This window comes from Limanda limanda, chromosome 14 (assembly GCF_963576545.1).
Source record: "Limanda limanda chromosome 14, fLimLim1.1, whole genome shotgun sequence".
NCBI classification, from domain to species: Eukaryota; Metazoa; Chordata; class Actinopteri; order Pleuronectiformes; family Pleuronectidae; genus Limanda; species Limanda limanda.
Genome location: NC_083649.1, coordinates 11,279,576 through 11,298,645, shown reverse-complemented (window position 1 = coordinate 11,298,645; position 19,070 = coordinate 11,279,576). Strand labels below are relative to the sequence as shown.

The window sequence follows — 19,070 nt, the reverse complement described above, 5'->3', positions numbered from 1 at the left end:
ATTGCGCGTTTTTTGAAAGTGTACAAAACAGACGACAGAGAAGTACCACCGGGAATCCTCAGGGGGGCAGTGCAGCCAATGGCTCAAGCAAGACGACTATAGGAAACAAGGACAAAATTTCAGCAACAACTTTTTGAGGAGACACTTTGCGACACTACAGGCTGATGTTACTTCACCCGGTCACAAGGATAAACTTTACAAGTCAGCCGCTTTTCCCCGTTTTTGTGATCAAAACCTCTGCCGTCGCCATGTGTGTTCCCGTTAGATATTCTCTCGCCTCTGCGCTGCCCTCTAGTGGATATATTGCTTGATAACCATGCCAACGTAAAGCACATGTGGAATATGGTTTACATACACTGTTCACATGTGTTTCAGTTCAGTGAGTAGGGCTACACATTCAGTTCCACACTGAACAGACTGACAGGCAGTTTCTCTCTTTATGAAAACCCCTTCATAGCTTGGTGGTTGCAGGGGGCGCTGTTGCTCAGAAGAGGTGCATGGTGTTGCTTTAACCCTCAGCTCTTACCAACACTTCAAGTCCACTTTGGTACAGAACACTCAGAACTTGTACAGACTGTGTCCAGTGGGACAGAGGAGACGGGAAGAGATCTTCACCGATTGTGCTGCACTACGAATCCAAGTGGCTTTATACGATAAGGAAAGTGAAATCAAATCGAACCAAAGTTTGAGATGTTGTGATGTCTGTTTGTGTGAATGCTGGAGAACGAGTTGTCCAATCTGTTCGCTGAAAAGGAATCGATACTGTAGCTGCTTATATTGATAACTACTGGACCATGGCCAAGGATTTAGAGGTTAATACCAAATATGTGTTTACTGGTCTGTGGTGGTGAGAACCATAGACTGTTTGTAAAGATGGACGACCCGTGGTCACCTCCTCCCACTATCCAGAAATGAAGCTGAAATATCCTGGAACCACCATCAGACTCTGAGCAGTGACCATCTGGAGATAGAACTTCAGTGTTAAGCATCACAGTCAGTCTCAAAACTGTCAATTACGATGTTTCCCCCCCTTTTTATTGCATTAAATAAATTCAAACCAAATTTACTGGAATATTGAACACTGGACCAAAACGTCAGTGTGATAAGAACTACCTAAGATCACATATAAAAAAGGTTTTAAATGAACTTTGAAATTTTAGTTTGGTACATGTCCCATCTGCTAACATGGAGGAGTTGGGATTTATGACCTACAGTGCAGTCACACACCAGAGGGCGATAGAGGGATTTTAGCTTCACTTTTGGGAGCACACATGTCGTCCGTCTTTATATAAAGTCTATGGTGAGAACAGGTACAGTATGATAACCTTATAGCTTTTTGTATAGAAGCCCGGTGTGAACAAAAAATACATTCATAAATATGAGTATAAATTGTGAATAATACAGTAATAACAAATCATGTCTAATGGACTAATGAAGAAAAACTTTAAACTTAACTTTTATCCTGTGACACCATAAAAATTCGCTTTATAAAAAAATTAACTAATAATATATTTGTTTGATTTATACAGTTTGCACAATGTAATTCCTGTGACCCCACCTGTCTGAACACAACACTTTCTCTCCTATGCCTACAATCCATTTATATAAAGTCAATGTATCCATGTTTATAATCAGTGCATGTCTCCGTTTTCCAAAGACACAAAATAATTTTTATTTTTGATATAATGTGAATAACCATTTCACTCTATAGGCAGAAAGAGCAGAAGGAACAAAGATCCTCTATCTGTTGCTTAGGGATGAGCAACATTCGGAAAAATATTTGAAGTGGACGAGTCTTTCGAGTGCCTTTTGGAGGAACGATGCCAAAGCACACACACTTAACTTCCTGTCCAAACATTCAAACAAACAACTATATGTTAATCTTGTGAAAATAAACTTAAAGGAGGCTGGAAACGTGCGATCACATCACCGGACATGTAAATAATTAATCTTAAACCAAACCTGACAAAGTCGACTGTTCAATGTTGTTGTGACATCAAGTGTCCTCAATAATTAACAAATATACAATTGTGCAAGGATTGGTTCTTTTTTAAATCAATAAATTTACTTTGAGTTGGATGACTCAATAACTTTTGATGTAATGCTGTTTGTGACCACTAGAGGGCGTCAGTGTGTCGAGAAAGAGGGGAGGGAGGGGAAATACTTTCAACTAAACGCAAATAAAAATATATAAAGTAAATAAGACATTACTTTTGAAAAGTAGTCTGAACCCAAATATTGACAGAATAAATAGAGAATGGGTCATAATGCATAGTTAATAAAAAACGTGTAATGTTCAAGAGTACTCCCAGGTTTCTTTCCTAATGAACTGTCGAAATTGTAAGCAGTTGTAGAAGTAGAACATGTCTGTGTAGATGCTTTATGTATCAGATCTAAATATACCTATATGGAGTATGGTTATAAAGGGCCCATCAGCCAGGGCGGAGGAATATACATTTTAGGCGTAGAACGTGAGGACAATTCCTATATATTAATGAAAGCAAGGTTTTAGTGTTTGTAAGATTCATGTCGGAACCTGGGCAGTTGGTGAGCTTGGGGTCTGAGTCATGTTGTAACTTGGATATTTGACATTGTGAATGAAGTGTAAGGGGTGTGTCACCGCTGACTCACTACAAACCGGTAGAGCTGGATTCTACATCCTGTAACATGCAGCTCATACCAAGATAATGTCTTCCGGCTTCTTTAAGGAAAAAGGTGGAGAAAAGACAGGCGCCTTCAATCTGACATACGCATGAACCATGTTTTATTTTTAAAAAAATGTTGAAAATACAGCTCGCTTTATACATGACAGCCATTTGTACAGGATACAAAACAGAAAGACAATGATAGATCATTGCGGTTAATAAGACAGCATCTGGAAGGGGGATGATCGAGTGGATTTTTGAAAGGCAACGAGGGCTGTGTGTGAAGAGCTCTGTGTGACAGGAGTTCATCACTGACAGAGGTTTACACTTCATCTGCCTCGAGTCTCAGATTGTGTCTGATACACACGACTCCAGCCCCGGTGCCTTTCTCAGGCAGAAAGATGGTTCTTTAGGCACAAGATTATAGACTCACAACATCTAGAAACACTGTCTGAATCCCCCCCCCCCCCCCCCAAAAAAAAATCTCTTTCACACGACGTCTTTAAAAACCTTAATGGGAAATTAAATCTGTCATGTTCTGATGTGTTAACAATGTACACAAGAGAAATCCTGTTTTAATCTGCAGAAATGCTTTAGTTTTGCCTCTCATCGTGTTTAATGAAAGGCCTTTGTGTAATTTATAATAACCAACTTTTACAAACTTACACTAAAGGCCATATTGTAAAGAAAAGAAGTTTGTATAATTAACAGCATTATACAAATAAAGATGCGTAACAGATACTGTACATTCTACAGTAAAACACTTTACTACAACAAAAAAATACTATTAACAATAACTTAACATATTCCAGATGATGAGGAGAAAAAAGTTAAACATAATAAGTCACAATTTAGAGACCAGCTTTCAGTGGTCATTACTTGTTTTGAACAGCTCAGCTAATATCCAGAAACACGTTGATTTGTTCACGAAGGAAAGAAAAATGTTAAAATTAAATCACTTGGTGGAAAAAAGACTAGAAAAAAAAGAAGAAGCTGCATTTGAAAATTAAAATCATGTGAACATCTACGACTCTCAAGTTGATATTAAAGCGCGAAAACAAAAAATAAAAAGAAAGCTATCCTAAACAAACAATATTATTAACATTTAAATATTAACAGTTCTATAAGAAGAATAAGTAAATACAGTAGTAAAAATAAAATAAAGGTGATTGAAGCTCAACAGACAAAGCTGCCAAGAACACGTTTCAATTGAAACTAAACGAGAACCTTTGTGAAAAATTAAAGTATTTTCACAAGGAAGTAAAAAAAAAAAAAGGTTGGTACTTTAGTGTTGATGTAAGAATATCTGGGTACAGACATTCAAGGGGTTTTAATGCAAGTGCCTGGCTGAAATCTGGAAATTGACAACATGGAGGATATAACTTGTACAACTGATCGATGGGGGTTTACAAAACAGCAAATACCAGAACGAATGGTAGAGATTCAATTGTTCTGTACTTAAAGGTTTGTTTGTTGGCTTGTGTATGTTTAGTCGAATTACAATCATTTAAGTTACCTGGTTTCTGCTAAAAAACAAAGGCCTCAAATTCCATTTTACATCTACAGGTGAAACAAACAAAAAACACAGATAATTCACTATATCTGTTCTTTGTGGGCAGGGGGCACAGCAGCAATGGTATGTTTAGAAACGTCATCCAACGTGTAGAGCGTGGACTTCAGCCTCGGCAAAGCAACATCAACATCATCGACCGTGTGTTTTTGACCTAGCGAGGCCCTGACCTGACACTGTAAACGTCACAGCCTCAGCACTACCCTGTTAACACACACACAAATAGGCTGGTGCAACAAACCAGATATGTCGACTCTACTCAAAGCTTTTCACAACTACAATATGATTTTCATCTCTTTTTGTGCGTGCGTCTACATGACATCAGGTTTCCTAAACAGTATGAAGTTTAGCCATGAGTCTTGACGATCATAAACTCACTGGTTTCCGCTGGGATTCTTTTAGTAATGTACACAGTAGTACTAATTGACCCCTAGTAGCCATGTGGCTCCTCACAGCCACAGCGTCATCGTATGGAGGGGAAACAAATAATGAAAAACACGAGGAGTACAGAGTACTCTGTTAGTTCGGTCCATTCGAAGCATGAGTTATAGGCAGGTACATATCTCAAGAGGGCTAAGGCTAACTACCAACAAAGATTAAGAACGGACACATGGGTCAGAAAGTGGCTCTATCACAGTGTCAAGCCATCAAGTCAATCAGCCTCCGAGTCAGAGGTAAGATGTGTGCGGCGTTTTTCTTGCCTCTCCTCCCTTTAAACCCGGGTGTGTGTTCCAGGCTGCCTACACTGCCAAAATGAGTGTAGATGCTCTGCAACGCCTCCCAGGTCTATGTCAGTCTGTATCAGGGGCTGTCGCCCGCCTCCATGTCACTGCCGTCAGGGGCCGTGTAAATCGGGCGTTTGGTCTGCAGCGCAGGCTCGTATTTGCGTGGGGATAACCTGTTGGCAGCCTCACTGCTGTTCCTGATACCGTAAGCGAAGTAGATGACGAAACCTGGACGGAGAAAAGGAGAGGAAACAGGAAATTACAAAACAGCTACGCGAATGTGTGGCACTAGAGAAACAGATAAGTAGTGATGAGACGTACCAATAGCCATCCAGACGGCGAAACGGCACCATGTGCTCCTATCCAGCTGCATCATGAGGTAGATGTTAACAAAAACACTGAAGAGGGGCAACCAGGGAAGAAGGGGGACCTGGAGAGGACGCAGACAAAGTCAGCATAACTACATTTCAAAACAGTCGTAGTTCTGTTCTAGGTAGCAGGAAGAAGCCGCTAAGACTGTTGCTAATTCAAATCTGCATTCGTAGGGTTTGCTCTATACCTTGAAGGTGAGAGCCTCTTTGCTCTCAGGCTGCCTGAAGATGATGATGCAGCAGACGGCGCACAGCAGAGTCAAAATGACACAGGGCACAATGACACCGGCGTGGCCGTTCACCAGCCCATCCAAGCAGTTGGCCAGGAGGACGCACAGGACGGTGATGAGAACGGCTGCAAAGACAGACGCCAAACAGAGAAAAGGTTACCGACACTGGTCGCAGCCAAGTGTGAATTCCGGCTCTACATTGAGTCCATACTTACAGATAGTAGCAGTGGTTCCGTAGACAATGTACCCAGAGGTTTTTGTTGGCGTATTCCCACTTGGGCAGAAGAGTAGCTTGAAAGTGAAGGCCTCTTGGAGCGGCCTCTCCTCCATCTCGTTGCCGTACTCGTCGCCGCTGTCCCCTCCGCTTACAGCCACTTTCTCCCCTTCCAGCAGCTCCACCAGATTCTCCTCCGTCTGGCTGGAGGAGTTCAGGGTGCCTGGCTGGTACCTGTGGAGGCAGGAAGTGTGTCAGTGAGTGGGTATTTTTTCATGGTGGCTAAAAACACACTTATGCTGCAGCTAGAAAGACTGGCTACGCACAAATAAGAGCTTAAAAATATATCAACATTCCTGTCCGTTTTAGTCCAATTAGAAAGCGATCACAGCCATTTGAGAACCAGCGTAAAGCTTCTGTGAACCTTGTGTTTCAGCTGCACACAGATTATAATACTCGTACTTGGCAATGACATTAGCACAGCAGCTGCTGGAGAGTATTTAACACATGATTACAACTTCACAGGACTTTGATACGGCGCTAGCAGCGTCTGAAAGGTGCTTACCTGAGGATGAGGACGCAGATGGCCACTAAAGAGTACGCTAACAGAGTTCCAATAGACATGAGGTCAACCAGAGCGCCCAGGTCGAACAGGAAGGCCATGAGAGCTGTAAGGAAAGGCAAAAGCAGATTTCTTTAGTTTATACATGTCAGAGAAACAAACTGCTGCTTTAATGGTTCAGGCTGCTCACAATGCAAGAGAAAAAAACGTGTTTCCATTTTCTGCAGACGCTCTGTAGTATAAACTGTTATTGACCCTGAAGTCAGACTGCTAGATAGAGCTCTCTCTCAAGTTTTGAAAAAAAGAAGCTTTCTCACAGCTGGTATTTAGTCGCCTCATTTGGATATCATGTGGTATGACCTAAAAAAAACTAAAATTAAAATATATATTTTGATTATTAATTTCATAGTGACCTTTTGTGCTGACCTAGTTTGTTATTTTTATAAATTTTATGCACTTTACCAGAAAAAGAAGTCTGTTAACTACCTTTAAACAGGGGACAGTGACATTATAGAACACAAATATAAGATCATTATTTACAAAAACCCAAAAGAAATGCAACTACTTTGTTACTAATGACTTTATATGTTTGAGAAATTGTAAAAAAAAATATAAACTAAATGAATTAATTTTAAGACAAATTACGGTCGCACCACATGACATTTCATCTAGATGAAAAACACAAAAATCAAATCATTTTAAATTTTTATATGATTTGATGTGTGCACAACATTCCTAATGTTTGAATAATTATAATAGATTTTTTTTTGTATTTTAAAATTGGCCTGATACGTCACTGACCCATAAACTGTTATTGACCCTGAAAAGACAGACTGCTAGACAGAGCCGAAACAGGAGACCGAGCTGTGACCGTGGGAAAATAAATAACTAACCACAATCAACCTATAATCTGGACAGACTTGACACTATCGGCGAGACACAGCAACAAACAGCCTTCTGGCCTAAAGCAATAGAGCGAACATGACAAGGGGGATATCTGCAAGATATACACACACAGAAGCAAATGCAAAGTGAAGACAAGTTATGTCAAATACACAAGTAGTGAGAGTGAACTTACCCGCAACAATACCAGAAGCGATGGTGGCAAGGAGAGGGGTCTTTGTGCGAGCGTTCATCCTGGACAGAACACGGAACAGCAGTCCGTCCTCTGCCATGGCGTAGATAACTCGAGGCATGGGAAACATAGAGCCTAGGAGACTGAGGAGCGATAAACAGTCATCAAATTATCTGAATCTTTAGTGCGAAATAGATTTACACAGGGATTAAAGCAAAAAAAAAATCAGCACTCACTTTGGGTCGTGGCTGCTTACCGCCTCGATATTTGAACTTCACGTGGTCCATAATCACTTACTCGTTTAAAGCTGGGGCATTAAACCAATATTTTTTGCAAGACTTCACCATTCGTGTTAATGGGCTATAAATTACAAAACGTCTGCACAAGTTGTCAGAGCAAGCATTTATTTCCACAATGCTTTCAAGAACAATTATATGCCAACGCATGGATTTTTTTTTTAAATGCAGCGTCAAATTATCCATTCAAACATGAAAAAGACGCAAGGCATGGTTCACAAACAAAAGGTTAAAAAAAATCACAGCTGATTGGTGAAGTTATTGCAAATCATAACAGTGTTACACCCCCCCCCCCCCCTATTTTTTTTTCTCTTCGGATCTGCATCGATCGCATTTTTAAGGCCGATTTATAGTCGTTTTTTACGCACGCACGCACGCACGCAGCTTCTACGGACTCGTTTTGGTTTATAGTTCCTCTACAGTGGCGCGTGTTGCAACGCAATTCACCGCCAGACCACTAGCCGGAGTAATGTTTTTTGTTGAAGTCGGCTCTTCTTCGTGTGTGGCATACGTTTATATACATCGCCACGGCGGCTCCTCAGAGCCTTTTTCTGGCGGACAAATCCGCCGGTCAGTGACGGGTTATACTAGTGTTCATAGTTTCGGATCTTTTCTGCCAAGTGCTCTTCTATTTTGGTCTATATTCGTTCTTCTAAATCTTCCGTGGTTTCCGCAGTTTCCGGGTATGAAACCGGAAATGCGACTCCGGAAGGCCGATTTATACTCGGCTTTTTACGCCTTATGCGAGTGGAGTTGACGGAAATCCGTCATAGCGACGGAAAACTTTAATCCATGTTTACAGTGTTAAGTAAAAGAAAGCATAGTGACAAGAAAAATGGTTTTTGGTCTTTACCTGGTGGACAGAGCGCAGAGGGAACCCACAGCCACGATGTATCTGGCAGGAGCCCAGGCCACGTAGCTGAAGGCCTCAGGCAGAGGACTCTGGGCGTCCAGCTTGTAGTACGGCATCATCAGGGTCAGAGCAGCCGACACACCGAAGTAGGCGAAGAAACAGATGAGCAGCGAAGCCACGATGCCAACGGGGATGGACCGCATGGGGTTCTTTGCTTCTTCACCTGAGAACAAAGCAAAACAGCAGGATTCGATGAAATGAAGGGAGTGATATTTGAAGCTTGTAGCAAAACCATGAATTGCAATAACACATTCCAGTTTTTAAAGCACCTGAAAAGGCCGGAGGGCGTCTCTCGATTGTGACATCTCTCTATGTTCACTCAGTTACATAACATGGACTTTAAATATGCGCAACAGGTGCTGTGTCAACACCGGCATTGTGGGAATATGATGTGAAAGTTTCCATAGAGGTATTAGAATCACTCACTTGTTGTGGCGATACAGTCGAAGCCAACAAACGCGTAGAAGCAGGTGGCAGCACCAGACAAGACTCCGCTGAAGCCAAAGGGACTGAATCCACCCACACCGAATTCCTTCTCGATTCTGAGCGGCAGAAGATGACACGCGTGGTTTAATAGTCATGAATAACAATCAAAACACAGAAGATACGGTAAAACCTTTGAGTGTAAATACTGACTGATAGGGCACGCTGCTGTTGGTGCTATTTTTGTAGGCGATGTAGTCTTCCTCTGTCAGGTTCCAGTTGGACGTGTCCCCCTTCACAAAGCCAGAGATGATAACGAAGCCCAGGACCACCAGGTTGATACCTGTGAAGATCTTATTCACCAGCGCTGACTCGCTCACGCCAAAGGCCAGAAGTCCTGAGGATAGAAAGTAAAGAAGGAGATGAGAGAAAAGAAAGGGAGAGGGATGTGAATTAACATTTCCGCTCAAAACCAACATGTCCTGCTATGTGGGTGGATGTTTTCGTGCTTCATCACACATACCATCAGTCAGCGACACTAATGCACCAATCATTTCTTTCTAACACGGCTACTGGCAAAACACACTAGCTGCAATGTTGGTGTGACAACTGTTCAGGCTATTATGCAATGTTTGAACATAGCACTGACACTCACAGCGCTAAGTTTGCATGGACTGAAACAATCAAAGTAATGTCCCGTGTTTATATAAGAGTATGTAACTGAGGGGGATGCTCTTAAAAATAATTGTTTTTGAAACAAATGCTTGAGAGTAATGCAAAGGGCTTACTTACCAGTGAGCAAGAGCACCAGGATGAGGGCGAACAGGTCCGGGTACTCGGCCAGCACTTGCCCTGGGACTTTCATCGTCATGGTGGCTTTGAAGAAGTCAGAGATCTTTTGTTCCACCAGGCTGTCAAAGGTTGAGCTCCACGCCCTGGCCACACTGGCAGTACCTACAAGAGAAGGCAGAATTGTCAACAATGTGGTGAAAGGGAAATAAATAATCCTTTCCGTTTATTCTTCATTCTTTATAACTTTTTGTGCTAAATCTCACCTATCACATAGGAGAGGATGAGGTTCCATCCAGTGATGAAGGCCCAGATTTCTCCAACTGTCACATAGCTGTAAAGATAGGCAGAGCCCGTCTTGGGGACACGAGCCCCAAACTCGGCGTAGCACAGCCCGGCCAACATGGAGGACAGAGCGGCGATGAGGAAGCAGAGGACAATAGCCGGTCCTGCCTTCTCTCGGGCGACCTCGCCAGCCAGGACGTAGACACCGGCGCCGAGAGTGGAGCCCACCCCCAGGGCAATGAGGTCCAGGGTGGACAGGCAGCGGGCGAATCGGGTCTCTTCACAGGAGCAGTCCAAAGCCCTGCGACGCAACAGGCTTTTGCCAAAGTTGGTCAGCTTGGTGCCCATATTTGCTGTGACTGTGCGTGAGCTCGGCATTTGAAATCCTTCAAGTGTGGGTGTGTGTGACTGACACTGCTTAAACACGACACGTATGAGAGGACTGAGATTAGAAGTGCTTAGGGCAGATGGGGGAGGTAAACTCAGCAAATAACTTGTTTGTTATTGGTCCACTGGCGTAGGTGTGCTCACTCAGGTGTCGTCGAGGAGACAGAACAGGAAGTGGGAGGTCCGGTCACAGAAGCAGCAGATTAGGACCTGTGATGAAACACAAGAAGAAAACAACAGCTCAGAACAGGGGAACTGTTTGGTAACTGCTAACGGTTACATTTCTCAGAAGTCTGTGCAGTCGGATTGTTCCGTTCTTTAAATCCAGAAGAGAATATTTTCGTGGAAAGTTGTTTCCACGAAAACTGTGACAGGATTAAAAAACAAACAAACCCTACACTGAAGGGCTTGAAGAAACGGTCAAATCTAGGACACGTTCCCTGTGAACATGGGTTGGACAACTTTGTAACATAAGTCGCTAAGCGTATTTACACAGTCTGATCTTACATACAATGTCTCAGCAGGTTTTTAAGATACATTTCTAGTGAACGCAGGTAGCACCGCAGATGCTGGAGACTTTCCTGGAGAGACAGGGCTGGTCTAGATAGATAATACAAGCTCCATCCCACTACATGATAATCTGTATAAATACCAGACAGTTGCATAACTTCCAGGAATTCATACCTCCACCTCTCCCAGAGTAGTAAGGACTTACAAGACGCTGCAGGCTACCGAGATCCCTCATGAAGACAAAAAGAGACCTCAGCGCTATCCTACTATGCTTAAGTCTTATCAAAATAAGAGAGTAGACCTGCTATGACACACACCCCTATCAAAACAAGAGAAAATCCTGCCCAATTCCTCACCACTCCCTTGTTGCGTAAAAGGGCGCCCTTCTGCTCGTATTGTGTTTTTTCAGCAGATGGAGGCTGACAGAGAGAAGCCTGGGAAAGCCGGAGGCTGTGAGGAGACACTAACATCAGCAGGGGGACAAGAGGACAGAACGAACCAGCCGCTTGATAAGGCAAACCAGCTGCACTAGGAGAAGGTTTATATATCGGATAAGACCCTCTATAAAAACTGGCCCTCACCCAAAGTAACAACTCCCTAAAAATGTCAAATGACAAATCATTTACCCTCAAAGAGGAAGTAAAATACTTCAAATAATTAAGATCACAATTATCTTCTTTAAAAAGGTTGATCTCTGCACGGTTAATAGTTATGAAAAAGTGCAATGTGTCCATTTTGGAGTGACTCTCATTGTTGTTGTGTAGAACATATTTACACTGACCGATAATTGACCAGGTGCATTATCAATGATTTGAACTGTCGAGCTTGAAGAATAAAACAAAGAGAAAACCATTGTCAAGGACAACAGCCGCGTGATATACATCAGTGGTGACGACCCTGTCAAGTTCAAGGGTGAGTGTTGCAAGTGAAACATGCGCACAAACACAACAGTTCATATTTGGCCAAGGACACTTGGCAAAGCTAATCGGAGACAGATAGTGTTTTGCAACCAGACTTCGGAGCCAGTTAGTGGATCGTCACAGACAGGCTTGGGGAATAAGTATATCTGAAATGTCATGCTGCTGTAATGCGTCAGGCAAAAAACACCACATGTTAACTCATATTTTGGTGTTTTCCAGCCACAGAAGAAATGTGGACAAATGTTGGCAGAGACGTGATCCAAAGAGACGACGTCCTAAAAATGTGTGTCGTTTTAAAACCAAATATGAAGTGAATATTATTAATGCCAAAGTGCAAGTAATGACAGAATAAGTTATGTAACTGCTACTTCAGGTAACACACTTTGGCATATGTATGTTGTATTACGTAATGCACTGTTTGTAACAAAGCCGGGCTTCTTGTTCAAGGGCGAGGTGTGCCTAGTTTATCTGCAAGTACTACACTACCTTCACTAGCACTGTCATGACTACAGCCTTAGCTCCACTGTGCTGTTCTTGCAGACTGATGACATAATAATCACTAATCTAGGAAAGAACTTCTAACCCTACTCTTATGTCTAACTACGCAGGGAGAACAAAAAAAACCGCAAAGCTGATCCTTGCCACTGAATTCCAGCTTCACTCGAAATTCGGTGTCACGGATCAGCTTTGCGTTTTTTTTCTCCAACACACAGCTTGAAGTCAGGATTTGCGGGGGCGGAGCGGCGTCATGGCCACGTTGAACTGCGTCCGAGGCTATTAAGGCAATGACACCTGATTCCCTGGTGCGAGTGCTGAGAAGGCAGACGGACATTTCAGGCCCATCAGTCACTTCACCAGACAGGGAGCAAAGGGAAGAAGAGAAACACTAACCCAGTCCACACAGACCAGGTGGTACAGTGTGGTTCTACCTGGATCAGACGCTGGGCAAAAAAAAAAAAAACACTCTCAGATGAGCGATAATTGCGAGGCCGCTATTCAGATTTTCACAGTCATTTTTTGTTGTGCTGATTTTCCTGTTAACCTCGTGTCAACCCGAGCTGCTGCGGGCAGAACATGAGAATATCCACAATCTCCATTTCAGGAACCTAATGAAGCATAACGCAGCCTGAAGCTGTGATCACCAGCTCTGGCTTTTTGTTCGCCTTCTTTTGTGCTTTTCAAACATTTTAAAGTCAACTTTCATTCTGGCTGAAGAGGTGACACCAACTGAGGCTGCAGGTGCTTTCAAACAGAAAAAAAAAAAAAAAAAAACTGTGAAAAACAAAGAGGCCACAATATGCAAAACACAAAGTGGGAAAACACTGTCGGGTTATTAACCATCTTGTATTTCTGAAGCTTCCTTGTTTATAAAAAAAGAATGAAAATGCAGAGAAGCACCCTAACCTCAACAGGTCGACAGGTTCAGTTCATACAGAGGTTCGGGTCACAGGGTATGCTAAACAATTAAAAAAAGACGCAGACGAAAAATCGTCGTTTATGTTATAATCTAAATTTGGTCTGTTCTTTTTCATAAAGCGCAGGATACATGCTGTCGGTGTGTTTCAGCACAATAGCAATATTCTATTAATACCATAAAAACAATATAACCTATTTATCAAAGCACTTCTAAACTCAGAATTTCAAAAGAGAATATCCTGCCTAGTACAGTTAAGTGTTGAGAGAAAAAGACAAACACAGTGAAACAATGAAATAAAAACAGCACGGTGCACCCGACAGCCTCAATAATAAACACTCGGCCTTCTGAAGATTGATGGGAAACTGGTACTTGGGTGGAAACGCTCCCACTCCCCACTTGGTGTGACATTCCAGTAGCATTTTCCACATGCACACCAGGAACTGAGATCTGAGAGTGTGAATGTTGTGTCAATAAACATTTATTACTAAACTACTGTGCCCAGCTGGCTGTGATCTCCCCAGGGGTTCGCCCCAACGCTGCACATACATTCACAAAGTGGAACAAAGGTGCAACTGAAACTGAGCAAACTGTCAAAGACCAAGAGGACGAAGAGTTCATCCTAAACGGAAGATGCAGAAGAATGATCATTTATAAGGAAATGTCCCGTTTCCTTCCTTTCATGTCTACCGGCCAAGTTGAGGCACAGTTCCATCATCTCTGGCACAGCTCGTTTAGGGGTGGTCTCATTAAAGTTATGCTGGAAACACCTTAATGTCAGTCTGCCCTCACGTCATCTACCAGCTAATCTTTTCCTTGTGGTTTTCACGAGGGTGCCCCCTTTGCACGTAGGTGTAGTTCACAAATGTGCCGTCTTGTGAACTACTCCGTTACCCAACTGCCCGCACACAGCAAGAGGAAAAGGTCTGTGTGCTGCCTGCAGCCATTTTCCCGTCCTGTAATTCGAAAGAAAATAAGGCACAACTTTCAATTGGAAGAAAATATTAATTGAGAAAAGGGGAGAGAAGTTGATTTCTGGTTAGTGGTCAAACATGGGACTATGTCTTTCGAGGAAGACCATCAACGACTCGAGCGAACACTAACTCGGTTACAACAGAGCTAATGATCCTGTTCCTCGACTTAGTGTGGCTGCAACTGCTGCCGTGCAGTCTAAGAGGATTATTGGGAAAAGTAACAAAACTGCTGACCCTAATACATACTAGCTTGTTGCTGCTCCTCGTTCTGTACATATAAACAACACATGGCTTTGTTTTGACTCTGATTGTTGTCAACAGTAACACAGCACCTGGGTTCTATGACAAGACCAGCAACGTTATTTCCAAAAAGATTCATAACGGCATTTATGTGGTGACTGGTGATGAAAATGCTAAATGAAATGTAAATTAAATCGGTAAAAAATAATTCTGGTGATAATACATCGGTATCATCATTCGTGAGACCAGCAGCCGAGCAAAGTGGACAACATGATCCGGGGCAGCTTTTGAAAAAGAGCACACATGACCTTGCATAACCCTGGAAGGAACAAATATCACGTCTGGCTGCACACACTCAGTGAACTATTATTCTAGCCATTACAAACAATGTTCTCCCCAGTGTTTGTATGTTTAAAGGTACACTCTGTTCAGTTTCATGACGAAGTTTGTATGCGCTTTGTATTTTTTGCACTGACGCATGTGTGTGAACTTGTGTGTGTGGGTACAAGGTGATGGGACCGCTCGCTGAGACCAAACCGAACGACCCTTTAAGTCACCTGGCCGGAGACCACGGCCCCTGCCAAGAAACTGTGATGCCTGTGAAATTGAATGTGACAGTCTCAGGATCTGGTCACTTTCCCACAACCGAGGCCAACACTACCGTCACAATAACAACACCAGCCACAAGAACAGAAGTACGCGTTAGAAGCAAAGGACAACTGGCCAATTAAGACCTGCGTAGTAACTATTTTTAAACTAGTAACTTTAAGGGTGTGGTGCAAGCCTGTCCCAAATAATCGTTTCAACCTCACTTTTCGAAAACAACAAATTACAGGTTTACCTTGACTGACAAGAAATGGTCAGAAATTCCTCTCTGTATTTTTAACAAGGCTGATGCTACAAAGGCAGCAGAACAGACATCCCAGACATGTAAAACAAGTTTTTATAACCTGGTTGGTGATGGCTGATGCAATGATGTACTAAAAACGTTTTGATCGACTAAGTTATGAAACATAAGTATTCTTAGGGAACGGGAAACAGCAATACAGTCCATATTTACAACTAATATACACTGTCTGGCAAAACAAGTCCAGTCCATAACCTTTTTTTTTTTTTTTATTTAACTAGTACAGTCCCCTGGTTGGTCCAGCAGCGGCTCTGCCCAACTAATGGTGGGGGAAAAAAATCGATTCTGTCCAGTATCGCGATATTTTGCACAAGGTATTGCAATATTTAAAAAAAAAAAAAATTAAATTTTTTTCCTATTCAGAAAATAATTACAAAGGTCCTGTGTCCGAATTGTTCAAGGACAAAGTTTTTGCACTACCCTTTCTTAGTTTTTGCACTTCAGTTAATGTGTAGAAGACAATGTGACATTTGAAGTGAGTTGAGCAGTCTTATTTTCCTCATTTTTTGTAAAGCCTTTGAATAATATGGGGGACATGAATCGCAATATATATCGCAGAATCGAATCGCAATACTTGCAGTATCGCAGAATCGCAATACTATTGAATCGTGGCCCAAATATCGCAATACTGTTGAATCGTCACATTTTTGCCAATTCCCACCCCTATGCCCAACCCGGGTCTGGATCACTTTGCCCACCCCGGGTCCAAACTGGCACGGCAGGTTTCGAACGCAGTGTGGCTCTGAACCGGCTGATGCAACGGAAGCATGGTGGCACAGGAGGGAGGGAGGGGGTGTGGGGGGGAACTAACCCGGAAGGATGAGTCACATAGACTCGGCCACTCGCAGGACGACAGAAATCAGAGTTGGTGTGAATAAACAGAAATCCACGTTAGTAAAGAAAAGGTGACTTACACGCAGAGTGGACCGGGGGGGAGGAGTGGGGGGGGGGGCTGTCAGTCTGTCTGGGGCTAAAACACCAACTACGTGGCCGCTCATGGTGCTAATGCCGCCTTCACAACATCCCGGAAACAGCACAATGTGCCACTGACGTCAACACTCCTGGTTTAACCCATCGGTGTTCACTGGTGCCCTGGTGCAGGCAGCGTGCCAGCAGGTGGTCCACTCCAGTTGCAATGTTGCATCAGTGTCCCTGTGTGTTGCAGCTTTACATGCAGAGATTTCTGCACCTGAACCCACTGTTGTTGCATTGCATCAGTCACGCGTTTGCTTAAATACACATACATGCTTTTAAGTTCGACAGCTACATTTGTTGGTGACACGCTCCGTGTTTTAATGCATCGATAACTCACTCCATTGTAAGAAGTTCTACGCTTTCCTCGGGTCATTGAACGCAGCAGGTCATTGAATTGGTCGGTCCACGCCTCGCTCGCTGGAGTGCTATATCCGGGCGCTAATGTGGTGCTTACCCGGGTAAAGCAATGATATAAAAACCACCAGTGCTAACCCGGGTGAACGTCGTGCGGTTGGGTTATAAAAAAAGCAGGAAGCGGGTTAAACATGTCCCACAATGGCCGCCCTTCTATTAACTTACCGGGACTACACCGGCTCAGTCCCCGCTCGAAGGACACGTTAAGCCGCCTTAGGGTCCGGGTAAGGAAGTGTGAATAAAAAACACACAACTACACACTGTCGGTTCATTCAAAGAAAGACGTGCACAGCGACTGAAGATGGAGAAACACACCTTTGAAAAAAGGAAACATAGCGCCAACACAACTGACACAGACACACACACAAGGGGGGGGGGGGGGTGGTATTGCATCAGTCTGAGTGGACATAGGGAAACCCAGTCGTTGTTACATCGTTATTAACTCACAACAGATCCTAGTGTCGTGTTAAATGAAACAAAAGGTTGGTTTACCTTCTCTATCTTCTGGTGGAGGATGGAGGACGGACACGGGAGGAGGACACCGGAAGACCTGTCTCCACGGACGCTGGTGAAATTTACCGCTCGGTCGTGGACGCGTGTCTGTCTATAAGAGACGGGAGGCGTGTAAACAAAGTGACGCAGGTGGGGGGCGGGGTTTTCCGTTAGTGACGTTAGGGAGGGAGGGGCGGAAAGAACAATCACGTTGCTAGGGGAGTCGACAACGCCGGAAAGCAGCGTGGATCTGTTCACGCTGCTGGTTGAGTCGTGGATTGTCGGTTAACTAGAGGTGGAGAGAAAGGTTTTAAAACGCGGGAGAACGTGAGTCCATGGACTGTGTGCTGTCCCGTAGTAGAGATGTCCATATATGGAGTGTCTGCGGCAGCCAGTGCTATGAAGATCATAGGAAGAGTCCATTCTCCGTCAGTGTACTTCGATGTTGACCAAACTATGTGAACTTTTTACTCCACAGCTCATTGAGGTCATCGTCCTGTGATGGAGGACATGATGAACTAATTTACTTAACACTGAAACTGTACACACACACACACACACTTAGACCCACACAAATTCTATACAGTCACCGGTTAAACTCCTGTGATGAAAATGTATGTCAGATGAAAGTATAAATTGGAAAATGTATTTTAAGTACACACAAGTTACTTTTACTAACTAGTCCAATTCTATAAAGTCAACGGTGTGATGAAAATTGATCTAAGATGAAAGTATATAAATTGGAAAATGTATTTTAAGTACACACAAGTTACTTTTACTCACAAGTCCAATTATATACAGTCACCGGTTAAAGTCCTGTGATGAAAATTGATCTAAGATGAAAGTATTTCAATTGGAAAATGTATTTTAAGTACACACAAGTTTATTTTTCTAACAAGTCCAATTCTATATAGTCAACGGATAAACTCCTGTGATGGAAATGGATCTAAGATAAAAGTATATAAATTGGAAAATGCATTTTAAGTACACACAAGTTACTTTTACTCACAAGTCCAATTCTATACAGTCAATGGTTGAAGTCCTGTGATGAAAATTGATCTAAGATGAAAGTATGTAAATTGGAAAATGTATTTTAAGTACACACAAGTTACTTTTACTAACAAGTCCAATTCTATATAGTCAACGGTTAAAGTCCTGTGATGAAAATGTATCTAAGATGAAAGTATATAAATTGGAAAATGCATTTTAAGTACACACAAGTTACTTTTACTCACAAGTCCAATTCTATACAGTCAACGGTTAAAGTCCTTTGATGAAAATGTATCTAAGATGAAAGTATATAAATTGGAAAATGTATTTTAAGTACACACAAGTTACTTTTGCTAACAAGTCCAATTCTATATAGTCAACGGTTAAAGTCCTGTGATGAAAATGTATCTCAGATGAAAGTATATAAATTGGAAAATGTATTTTAAGTACACACAAGTTACTTTTGCTAACAAGTCCAATTCTATATAGTCAACGGTTAAAGTCCTTTGATGGAAATGGTTCTACAATGATAGTTTATAAATTGAAAAATGTATTTTAAGTTTCAAAAGTCATCAGGGTGATACTTTTGATACTTAAAATGCATTTTCCAGATTACATAAATACAACGATTTAATATTGGCAATCACATAATTTGATTATAAGATTCCATTAGTGCATTGTTATATTCATAATAATTGTAATAATTTATAATGTAATATTACTCATATATATATTATTCAGACTATTTA

The 19,070-nt window shown here is 42.4% G+C and overlaps 1 protein-coding gene across 1 annotated transcript; it reads right to left on the bottom strand.

Annotated features, from left to right (window-relative positions):
• Positions 1 to 3,109: 3,109 nt before the first annotated feature.
• Positions 3,110 to 17,432, bottom strand: slc7a3a (solute carrier family 7 member 3a). The gene is made up of 12 exons (XM_061085380.1): positions 17,332 to 17,432; positions 10,080 to 10,695; positions 9,817 to 9,978; positions 9,238 to 9,421; positions 9,028 to 9,143; positions 8,542 to 8,764; positions 7,396 to 7,535; positions 6,321 to 6,423; positions 5,757 to 5,989; positions 5,500 to 5,666; positions 5,262 to 5,370; positions 3,110 to 5,168 (listed from the first exon to the last, which is right to left on the bottom strand). Exons 2-12 carry the CDS (start codon positions 10,474 to 10,476, stop codon positions 5,017 to 5,019), a joined length of 1,986 nt encoding a protein of 661 aa, XP_060941363.1. The 5' UTR covers positions 10,477 to 10,695; positions 17,332 to 17,432; the 3' UTR covers positions 3,110 to 5,016.
• Positions 17,433 to 19,070: the final 1,638 nt, after the last annotated feature.